This window comes from Medicago sativa, chromosome 7 (assembly GCF_051527215.1).
Source record: "Medicago sativa cultivar Bolivia chromosome 7, Bolivia_mono, whole genome shotgun sequence".
Taxonomy (NCBI): domain Eukaryota; kingdom Viridiplantae; phylum Streptophyta; class Magnoliopsida; order Fabales; family Fabaceae; genus Medicago; species Medicago sativa.
The window spans coordinates 73,264,862-73,277,256 of NC_140755.1; the positions used below are offsets into that span (position 1 = coordinate 73,264,862).

General features: G+C 31.3%; 2 protein-coding genes across 2 annotated transcripts; both read right to left on the reverse strand.

Moving 5' to 3' along the window:
• Positions 1-4,061: 4,061 nt before the first annotated feature.
• On the reverse strand, positions 4,062-5,062 carry LOC146908293 (protein HEADING DATE 3A-like). The gene is made up of 4 exons (XM_085724715.1): positions 4,766-5,062; positions 4,616-4,677; positions 4,473-4,513; positions 4,062-4,111 (listed from the first exon to the last, which is right to left on the reverse strand). The coding sequence occupies exons 1-4, from the start codon at positions 4,967-4,969 to the stop codon at positions 4,062-4,064; spliced, it is 357 nt and encodes a 118-aa protein (XP_085580841.1). The 5' UTR covers positions 4,970-5,062.
• Positions 5,063-5,846: 784 nt separating this feature from the next.
• Positions 5,847-7,631, reverse strand: LOC146908294 (protein HEADING DATE 3A-like). The gene is made up of 4 exons (XM_085722623.1): positions 7,413-7,631; positions 7,263-7,324; positions 7,120-7,160; positions 5,847-6,746 (listed from the first exon to the last, which is right to left on the reverse strand). Exons 1-4 carry the CDS (start codon positions 7,614-7,616, stop codon positions 6,520-6,522), a joined length of 534 nt encoding a protein of 177 aa, XP_085578749.1. The 5' UTR covers positions 7,617-7,631; the 3' UTR covers positions 5,847-6,519.
• Between the last annotated feature and the right edge of the window lie 4,764 nt (positions 7,632-12,395).

The following is a 12,395-nucleotide window of genomic DNA, read 5'->3' on the forward strand; positions in this document are numbered from 1 at the left end:
GATAGGTTTTTTTTTTTATCAGAGTACAGAATCCAATGGGACAAGTGAAGTTCTAATCTTTTATTTTACCAACATACCGGAGGACATAGTACATGAAGATTTACGACGAGGATTCTTGACCATTGGTGTTCTTCTGGTTGTTTACCTTTCGAAGAGGAGGAACGAATTGGGCAAGCGTTTTTTCTTCGTACAGTTTTGGCACGTTTGAGATAGGGAAAAAATGGTGCAGGCTCTTAATAAGACATGGTTAGAGAGTTACTATGTTAGGGCTAATATAGCTCGGTTTCAAATAAATGGTGGTTGTTATTCGAAGGAAGCAGCTGTGCAAGAGAAACATGGTGTAGAGAGTAAGACGACCAAGAAGAACTCAGATATTGGAGGTAAATTAGTGGAAGGTCGCACTTTTGCTCATTCAATTGTAGGGGTAGAAGGTCAACGATTACATGGAGGGTCACTTGTTCAACCTGAGCATGCAACAACAGTATGGCAAGGTCTTATATACTTTGTGCATATTGCTGATTTAGAATGGGCGCAAAAAGGTATAGGTTTGTGATCTCTATGCTGTGATTTCTTCGATGTAGCAACGTTTCGTCGATCCAGGTTTTCAGATGATACAGGTTGCACCCTTGGAAGGGAAAGAAGGTCTCTATGTATTCTCTTGATCACAAGGTTGTTTTAGATATCATCAATGGCGCTATAAATTTCTTTAGTATGTTCTTTCTAAATAAACTACGGGATCCCTCTTCACGTTTAGAATATGAAATTGTTTAATAAGATTTGTCTGATACAAGATCTTATCTATTTGATGTGGGACTGAATGGAAAATACTATTTAGCACGACAAAATAACTCCCGAAATTATCCCAACCATGTATTCTACACTTCCTTTGTTTGTTGACTTCCATTTATTTACCCAACTTGCCGTGATTTCCGCCGATTCCTATTTTTTCATTGGTCTATTTCTAGTCGTGATCTGCTCGGGAAAAAACATGTTGTTATCTATAACATTGCTCGGCACTAAAACCACTGAATTTTTACTGCTAACAAGGCTATGATGCATGTAAATGGAAAAAATTTAGAAAATAATAATTTGGATGTCAATTCTGTAGTGCAATCTCAGAAGCTTGGAAGTGATAATCATCATGACGTGAGTGTGAATTCTAGGAACACCCCTCGTGTTGTTATTGGTGAGATTCTGGCCGATACAGATGTCGGAGATGTTGCTATTGAACAGCCATGGGAGGCAATGTTGATGACCAAACGCTGATATGTGCTTTAGCACCTCTAGGTTCACGTAATGCTTTAGAGGATGGTTTGGTGGGAACAACTAGTAGTGGAAAGTACACTTGCTCTCTTGACAAGGATAGGAAGTCTAAAATGCTTGATCAATTACTTGTATGGGGGAAAAATGTTAAAACTTTTTCACTTCCGTTAAAATATTGTGGCCGTAGTTCGAGATTCAATGTAGCGAACGTTGGTTTGAGGTGTTTCTCGTCCCCTCTTTTGGTTTTTTCGGACGTGAGCAGTGTGAACTCGCATCATTTTCAAGACGATAGGCAATGAGTTAATGTCGAAGAAGATGTAGAACGTATGATTGAGACCTAGAGTGGTGTGAACAAGTTGTTGAATGTTAAAGATGAGGAGGTCAACTGGAGGAGGACTTTAGGTGATAACTCTTTTTTTGATAAAAATGCTCGGAGAAGGTTTCACAATAATGTCGCTTTTCCCTTTAAGAAAATCTCAAGATAATCCTTGGCGGATCAAAAAACGGTGATTAAAGAATTAGAAAAGGTTCAGATGAATACATTGAAAGTGCGCAATCTTTCTAATAAAGTAAGTTTATGTCTATGTGATAGCTCTGGTGATTGGAATAACTTGGTTTTATTACATGAAAAATCACAAGTTGTTGTTGAGGATGTGTGTGTGTGTGTGTGTGTGTGTCGGGGGGGGGGGGGGGGTTGGGCAAAGTGCTTGGTGTTAACTATAGAGGTGAAAAGAATGTTATTTTTAAAGAAATTTCAAAGGTTGAAAGAATGGGAAGGCGATTGCACTCTCTGATTGGGGAGGGTCAGACGGTTGATAATTACTTGGTGGTTTAGATTTTTTGCGGGTGTTGTGTGTTTGTGATGAAGATAACTTCTTATAATGTTAGAGGTTTGGGGGTGTGGCTAAGAAAAAGGAGGTGGCAAACTTGGTTAGAGGAAGACATCCTGATACTATGTGTATTCAAGAGACAAAGTTGGAAAAGATTTATGATTTCATTGGTGGGTTGTTGTGGGGTTCCAACAATTTTAGATTTTCTTTTAGGCCCTTAAGGGGGCGTCTGGAGGAATTCTTGCAATCTGGGATCATGATATTGTGGAGGTAGATTTTTTGAGTAGTTTTGATCATGTTCTTATTATCGGTGACAGGTTTAAAGAAAATGAGTTGCCTTTCATGCTTGCTATTGCTAATGTGTATGCACCTTGTGATTTGAGGGGGAAGCAGGAGTTATGGAACCAATTAGGTAGCTTCATTTGTAACCGGGGAAACTCTAATTGGTGTGTCTGTGCGGACTTTAACTTGGTGTGATCCAAGAGGAGAGAAGAGGAAGAGGGATCATTCAAAGAGGAGCATATATTGATTTTTTTAAACTCTTTTATTGAAGATTCTTGTCTAGTCAATTTATTGCTGGGGGAGACGTTTCACTTTATTTTGGATATGGAAGCAAATTGTTTTACAAAGTATATATACATACTCATTCAAGTTATATATACAACCATATTTCTCAAAATAATTTAGAGATTTTTTTTTGGTGGTGTTCTTCATCTTTTTTTTTTTTGGTGGTGAATTTACATAGAGTTGACACAATACAAATACAAATACCAGGTAAGCTTTTTATAGGGTTTTTTTTTTTTTTTTTAAGGAAAAGGTAAGCTTTTCATAGTTGTTTTCCTTCTTCGAGATGCATGTTTTCTTATAGTTTTTTTTTTTTTTTGACAAACCAAATTATTATTTTTTTTCAATTTAACAAATCAAATTTATTAGGAAGGAGAGAAGCATGCATAAAAAATACTACTTAATTCACATCTTGAGAAAATTACAAGATATTTTTTTTCAACAATGATCTATGACTATTAAACTTTTACATATGTTTGATTATTATATATATACTCCCTCCGGTCATTATTATAAGCAAAAAAGTACCTTTTAGGTTCATTGAATAAATGATGTATGTGGTCTATATTAATGACCACATACATCCCTTATTCAATGAACCTAAAAAGTAATTTTTTGCTTATAATAGTGACCGGAGGGAGTAATTGTTGTGAATGATGATGTTTTGATTATTTAATGTCAATTTTCTTCTATACGAATATTAATAATTTTTTATTTATATTAAAATTATTTAATATTTTCTTTTACAACTTTTTAGTCGTGGTTTGTTTCTTTAATTTTTTAAGTTAAAAATATTTTTATATTTTATAATTGCTTATGTAATGACACATTTAAACACTTTTTTTTAGGAAGACACATCTAAACACTTCAATTTATGTAAGTACTTTTTAGTGTACATATCCAAACATAAATAGCTTATCGAGTATAAGAGCACGATGTGTTGTTGCTTCGTTGCCAGAAAGTCATTGAACTTGTGTACCAAACACAAATGGTGTTATGACTTGCATTAACTAGTAGGCCAGTTTTTATACTATTTAGACATTGGCCCATAAAAGCTTCAAGTATTTTACTGCATCCTCAAATATGTAAAATATCGAAATAAACTTTTTGTTACGACAACAGTCTCTTTTGTTTGTATGTTCTTTTTGTATATCTATTGAATATCTGCAATGTGTGTTTCTAATGATGCCATCAACAGGAGTGTTAGCATTCTCCAGATAAATTCACCATAAGGAACACCAAAGTTTCTTATGTAGCAAGTATTTGGAGTATGACAATTTTCAATTCAACTTTAAGTTTGTCTTTTTTTTATAAAGTAAGGGCAGTTTAGTAAAAATGTTATGTCTAATGATTATTTCATTTCATTCCTTAATCTGTGTGCAATTAGCTAAAATGACACTCATTTTAAATCCCTAAATTGGGTCGTGGCTTTTCATAACTTACAACCTCATTACCTATGCATATCAATTAAAACCACAATTAGCCCTTATATATTTTTAAAAAAGAAAGATGTTAAATTGTTAATTGTATAATGATTTTTATAGTATCTATTTTAAAAAATTTCAACATACAATCATTTTTTTTTTGTATGAAAACTATTTTAAAATATTAAATGATTTTTATGTTTCCACCATATGCCCTAAAATGCAAATGCTGACTTCTATAATTAGGAGAGTATAGAAGTGTGGCTTTTTCATAAAAGAAAGTTTGAAATAATAATTATGCTTGAATTTTTTTCGTTGATCTTATATCCATTAAACTTCTAATTCTTGTTTACTCTTTGGCCTATGAAATGGATGGAAATAACATACATACCAAAACTAGCCGCATTAATTGCTGGAATATCAGTTACCATCCTAAAATCCATTGAGAGAAAGATGTTAGTTACAATATTATTCAACTAAAATATCTCGTATATCATGTTCAACTGTAAGCAAAGTGATTTATAAATAACTCACCAATGAAGGTACTCCCTAAAACTGGGGTAACTTGGACTAGGAGCATCTGGATCTACCAAAACCTGCATTAGAATCAAGTTAAATATTAGAAACAAGAATATGATAATATATATACTAAATATAGACATAGCAACTACCTAATGCAATTACCAGGGTGTAGAAGGTTGTTGGGTCATTGACGCCAATAATCACTTGGGGTTGATTGGCAACTTGGGAAGGTTTAAGCTGACGACCATTGGTAACAGTGCTATTACCGTAGGTGACTAAGAGAGGAATAGAACTTTCAAAGGGGTCTAATACATCCCCTATTACACGCCCAACAGCAAGAGGATTTGGCCTTCTACCAGTTGCCATCTCAAACTCCTACACACAACTTTGCCTTAGGGTTTTGAGTACAACAACACCAGCCCAGAGCTAGGGCTATTTATAATAGAAAATCTATCATGTAGTTTTTTTTTTTTTTATCATTTTCCACTCCAAAGTTATTGATTCAACCAGTTTTGGGAAAATATGATGCATTTCTTCTTGTCTATCGACCGGTTTCCATCTCAAGTATATAAAGTAGGAAAAATAAAGAAAAATCAAATATAATCACCAAAATAAAATATAAAAGAGCAATTTCAAAGTATAATAGCAACATAAGAAACATAAGAAATGTTAAACAAAGAAGAATAAATAGATAGAAAAAGTTGGGAATATTTAGGGATTGAAATAAAACAAACGGGGAGATGAAAGTGGTTATATATATGAACGTGGTAATAGAAATCCTTGATATATATATATATATATATATATATATATATATATATATGTATTTTAATTGATAGATCACGAATTTCTTCTTTTCTCATGATTAGCTTCCATATCCAAAATAAAGATTTGGTTAGAAACAAAGAACATATAAAAGAGAAATGTTAAACATATAATAAAACAATAAAAAATAAGAAATAAACAAATAAAAGAAAATAGAATGGGTTGAAAGCAATGATTTTTATGTGAGGAAGATATAGATGAAAATAATGAAAAACAAATTGTCTATATATAGGAAAAAAATTATGACATGATCAATTTTGATTGACTCATGAAGAATAAATGAGTCATGATCCATTTTGATTGGCTAATAAAAAATAAATGATTCAAGATACATTTTTATTGGTTGATAGAAAAGAATTAAATGAAATGAAGAATGTGAAGATGCCATGTGTATTATAACTTTTGATGAAGGCTTTTGTATATAAAGATAAAGATAAAAATTCATTCTTCCCTACAATTGTGTTCGAAAAAAAAAAATATCGGACAAAGAATTTATACTTGCTATAATTATAAACGAAAAAAATACGTAAACAAATCAACCATGATTCGACCATTGATACTCCAAAATTCTTGATGCAAATGGGAGATATCGGAAACAAATTCAACTGGTATAATTTTTATTGATAGAAAAGGTATCATTTTTATTGATCAAAAAAAATAAATGATCTAATATATACACGGATAAAAAAAATATAAAAACAAATAAAAAACAAACTGATAAAAAAATATAACAAAAAAACGAATATAAAAATATAACAAAAAATGGAGTCAAACAACCGTATTGTCCACTAAAACCTTATTGCCCATTTACATTTACACTTTGATATATAATTATGAACGAAAAAAAATATGTAAATAAATCAACCATGATTCGACCAATGATACTCCTAATTTCTTGATGCAAATGAGAGATATCGGAAACAAATTCAATTGGTATCATTTTTATTGATCAAAAAGAGAATTGATCTAATATAAATGCGGATAAAAAATATAAAATAAAAAAAAGACGGAAAAAAAGATATAATATAAAAGTGGATATAAAAATAAAAACAAAAAATTGGAGAAGTTATTATTCACGTAATAAAGCTAACTCATCTAAAGGTTCTTCCCCCAGAGCCATTTTCCCTTTGACAATTGAAGAAGACAGCAGCAACCGGCGATCCAAGATCGTAAAATTCAGTGAATTCTCTTGTATTGAAATTTTGTCGCCATCCCGGAGCATAAACTCTTTGACTGCACTGTTGACGCAATAATACAAACACGTAACGATGAATCCCTAAATTGGGTCGTGGCTTTTCATAACTTACAACCTCATTACCTATACATATCAATTAAAACCACAATTAGCCTTTATATGTTTTCAAAAAAGAAAGATGTTAAATTGTTAATTGTATAATGATTTTTATAGTAACTATTTTTAAAAATTTCAACATACAATCATTTTTTTTTGTATGAAAACTATTTTAAAATATTAAATGATTTTTATGTTTCCACCATGCCCTAAAATGCAAATGCTGACTTCCATAATTAGGAGAGTATAGAAGTGTGGCTTTTTCATAAAAGAAAGTTTGAAATAATAATTATGCTTGAATTTTTTTCGTTGATCTTATTACTATCAATAAATTATCCATTAAACTTCTAATTCTTGTTTACTCTTTGGCCTATGAAATGGATGGAAATAACATACATACCAAAACTAGCCGCATTAGTTGCTGGAATATCAGTCACCATCCTAAAATCCATTGAGAGAAAGATGTTAGTTACAATATTATTCAACTAAAATATCTCGTATATCATGTTCAACTGTAAGCAAAGTGATTTATAAATAACTCACCAATGAAGGTACTCCCTAAAACTGGGGTAACTTGGACTAGGAGCATCTGGATCTACCAAAACCTGCATTAGAATCAAGTTAAATATTAGAAACAAGAATATGATAATATATATACTAAATATAGACATAGCAACTACCTAATGCAATTACCAGGGTGTAGAAGGTTGTTGGGTCATTGACGCCAATAATCACTTGGGGTTGATTGGCAACTTGGGAAGGTTTAAGCTGACGACCATTGGTAACAGTCCTATTACGGTAGGTGACTAAGAGAGGAATAGAACTTTCAAAGGGGTCTAATACATCCCCTATTACACGCCCAACAGCAAGAGGATTTGGTCTGCTACCAGTTGCCATCTCAAACTCCTACACACAACTTTGCCCTTAGGGTTTTGAGTACAACAATACCAGCCCAGAGCTAGAGCTATTTATAATAGAAAATCTATCATGTAGTTTTTTTTTCCCTTCCAGCTGAAGATATTTATAAACAGTAAGCTGAAGATATTTTCATTTTTCCCTTCCAGCTGGAGATATTATCTACCTCAAAGGGCTTTGTTTTGGGATATCTAGAAGAAATGAAATATTTTGAAGAGATTGTGATTTCCTTGCTAATGGAGATGGTCTCATGGGTGACGGTAGCCACTGAATGCTAAACAGTAAGCTGAAGATATTTTCATTTTTCCCTTCCAGCTGGAGATATTATCTACCTCAAAGGGCTTTGTTTTGGGATATATATATATATATATATATATATATATATATATATATATATATATATATATATATATATATATATATATATACAACTTTGCCTTAGGGTTTTGAGTACAACAACACCAGCCCAGAGAATGAGAATGAGAATGAGAATATTCCCCTATTTATTTATACAGGAAAAGCAGGGGAGATGAGAATGAGATATTCGTTTATTGCTATGTAGCTTATAAATTTGTTCATATTTATGATTATGAAATGCGAATTCTGGGATATGTAGTGCTTAACAAAATGAAAGATAGTTATTATATTCATAAAACAAGACTTTGATATATTTGTGGTCCCTATAAGTTTATTTTATCTTCCTTGGGTCCTTATAATTTTTCTGGTCCCATAGCTATACTATATATTATTTCATTTTAGTCCCTGTAGTATATATTTTTCTTCATTTTAGCCCCTATTGTATTAAATTTTACATTTTAGTCCCCAAATAATTTTCATTTTAGTCCGTAAAGTATATAATTTTACATTTTGGTCCCGATATTTTTTCACATTAGGTCCCTATAATGTATTTTTTTCACAATCTAGTCCCTAACATAAATGACTAGCTGAATACAAGGAGTTAAAAAAAAATTATTTTCAAGGACTTACACAATATTGAAACCAAAGTTTTACAACTCGAGAGTTTACCTCAACTCGTTTTGCCTAGGTAAACTCGACTTGTAAACTCGACTCGAGAACTCGTACGAATTTACCTAAAATTAAAATTATATAAAATTTATTATATGCATGACATATATATAAGTTAGTATAATAATGTAAATAGGTCAATAGTGCAAAATCAATAGTATATATATAAAGTAAGGTTTTTTATGTCACGTGTCACTTCCACATTCATTCTCAATATTTTTATTATTTTTTCTATTTTTAAAAAACCAATATTTTATTTAACATAAATATCTCAACAAACTTTTGATCTTATGCACTCAGTATTTTTTTTATAAAATTTTTATTGAATTTCTAATATTTTATGTAGCAAAAATATCTCAACAAACTACACATCAATCAATCAATCAATCAATAGTATATATGTAAAGTAAGGTTTTTTTATGTCACTTGTCACTTCCATATTCATTCTCAATATTTTTATTATTTTTTTTATTTTTAAAAAACCAATATTTTATTGGGTTAATTAAGTAAATGGTCACTGTAAATATTCAAAATTTTGTTTTTAGTCTCTATAAAATAAAATCACACTTTTTAGTCCTTATAAAATTTTCCATCAGCATTTTTAGTCCCTATAAAATTTTTCCATTAGCATTTTTTGTCGCTATAAAAAATTTCCATCAACAATTTTGGTCCCTAAAATGCTTAAGGAAAATATCACAGTGACTAAAAAGTTTGATTTTATTTTATAGGGACTAAAAACAAAACTGTGAATATTTATAGGAAATAAAAACTTAATTAACCCAATTTTTTTTAACATAAATATCTCAACAACATTTTGATCTTATCCACTCAATATTTTCTTTAAATTTTTATTGAATTTCTAATATTTTATGTAGCAGAAATATCTCAACAAACTACACATAATACTTTCAACAAAGTTTACATATACGATCTTATTTTATGATTAAAAGACTCCAATTTGTTTATTTGTTTTTAGGAAAAGAAGCTTCAATTAGTTATTACTAATCTTTTAGCACTATATCATTCAATTAGTTTTTATGTTTGAGGGGAAAAAAGGTTCGATTAGTTTTTTTATTTTAATAAAAAAAGGTTCGATTAGTTATCATGTTATCTTTTAGCAGCATATTCTAATGCAAATGTTAACTATAAATAAATAAATTTTCGTTAATCACATATTTACATATTTTGAGCACAAGCAGAATCCCCAAACCTTCTTTTCATCTAATTTTATTATTTCTCATACATATACTTTGATATATATATATATATATATATATATATATATATATATATATATTTCAACCACTTTCTTCCCTTTCAATCGATTTTTCTCTCTCATACGCATGAGCCACGAAACAAACACATGACCACATGTTTAAAGGGACCCAAAACTCTTACCACTTGGACTAATTCATTATTGATTTTGTTACACTTTTTATTCTTGCATTGGACATTCATCTCAACATTTACATTTATTTTTATGATATTATTATCATTGTAAATTTAAATAAATTCAATCTAATATACTGACACGTGTATTTGTGCACACAAACTTATAAAATTTATTTAATATCTAACTCGGGCAACGCCGGGTCTCTAAACTAGTATGACTTAAAAGCAAAGTATACAAAACTACCATAATAAAACGTTATGCTCAACTTAATATCAAAATACAAAAATTAAAGCACAAAATCATAAGTTTCATAAGTCTCTAAGTTTAAGCCATCCATAAAACCATCCAAAAAAAGCAAGTTTCACAAGTTCCTAAAGTTGTTAATAAAACTATCTAAAAAATAAACTAGTTAATTTCTTCAAATGGTCAACAACCACCACCACCGCAACCCTAACCGGCGTTGCAATCATCGGCGTCAAAATCTGAATTTCTACCGTCGGAATCGTAACTCTAACTGGTATGTCCGCTGTTCGTGATTTTAGACCTTAGAGAAGAAAGAAAAAGAAATGTTTTATCTCTGGAACAACGTGTTACTGTAAAGGTAACTATTTAGTAAATGTTTCAGTTTTTGGGCTTGTAGAAAAGGAATTGGGTTTTGAAAAAAAATGGACCCAAAAAAAGGGCCGATTTTTTTTCTGTTAGATGTAAACTCGGTCGAGTTTATACGATTTTACCGAGTGTTAACTCGGTCAAACTCGTCAAACCTTCCGATTTTACCAGAGAATCAAAAAATATTATGGTATTTAATTCTTCAATAGAAACCTTGTCGCAAATGCTATGGCCAAGATTTGTGTAGCTTTACTGTTCAATAGTGGAATGATCCACATCTTTTTTTTAGGCCAAGGCTTGCTAGGGATAGATCTCGATTGAAAATTGCTTTTTTGACATAGAAAACTTCATAAAGACACAAGTAAAATACTTAAATGCCTCCAACGGTAGTTAACTACCGTTCTGCAAACCGCCGGCAGTTAACTGCCGCTGGCCTCAGCGGTAGTTAACTGCCGCTGAGAACTGTATCTTAAGAACGCAGAAACTGCAGTTTCTGGTTAACAGAAACACATTCAAGAAAGTTCAAAAACATACCAAATTCACCCAAACCTTCATTTGCACGAAAATCATCCAATTTGCTTCAAGTAAATCACAAGTAAGTACATTTCTTCCTATTTACATGCAATGTAGGTTGTTTAGGGTGTTATTTTCTTAATTTTAGCAAAATGTTTAGGGTTTAGGTTAGGTTTAAAAATTGCAAATTATGATAGAATTAGATGTTGTAATTGATTGTTTATGCTGGTATTGTTGTTTAGAGTAGGTTTAGGTACAATGTAGTTGAATTTGATGTTGAATTAACACTAATTGTGCTAGTATTTTGAAATGCGCATAAGATGTTTGATGAAATGCCTAAGTGAGAAAATCTTGCTTTTTTTTTTTTGTGTAATATTTTTGCAAATATGTTCAATTTTATAATGTATGTATGTTATAATGATTATAAGTTTGCATTTTTTTTTTGGCAACTTTGATTAGTTTGGACATAATGATATAATAACCGTATATTTGTGTAATGCATATATGTTATGATGTTTATAAGTTTGTTTTTTTTTTTTGCATTTTTTGGCAAGTTTGATGAATGGCATAATGTGGTATGTTACATAAAGTTTGATGAATGTGTTATATTAAATTTTATGAATACCTAAGTTTAATTTATCATATATGCTTAAGTTTAATTTGTGATAATGTACGGGTTAGAACATTGCTCCATAATTTTGGCATAATGATAACCATAATGTAGAATAACCATAATGTGATAATGTAGTTAGATTAGATTTGATGAATGCATAAGTTAGATTAGGATAATGTAGTTAGATTAGGTTTGATGAATGCATAAGTTAGATTAGGTTAGAACCATTGTTCCACGTATTTATGTTTTTTTAAATTTGTTTTGTACAGATATGGCTAGAGATACAGATGAGCAGCAACGACTTATTAGAGAGGATAGGATGCGGAAAGGTAAAGCGGTGAGTACCGCTAGAGCTCATAGAGAAAAGGAGGATCGAAATCTGTATGTCCCTAAGACTCGGAAGCGCAGGGACCCGAGGATAGTTGGAGAGGGCTCACAGGCACAGATGGATTACTCCTCCCAGGTGGTTGATCTGACACCAGCGCATGATTATGCTGTATATGCGGATGAGGGTTTTGTTGGATATGACCGGATGGAGGAGGATAGGATGTTTTATCAGCCGCCGCAGGACGATGCAGAGGATGAGGAGGTGGGAGATGATGAGGGG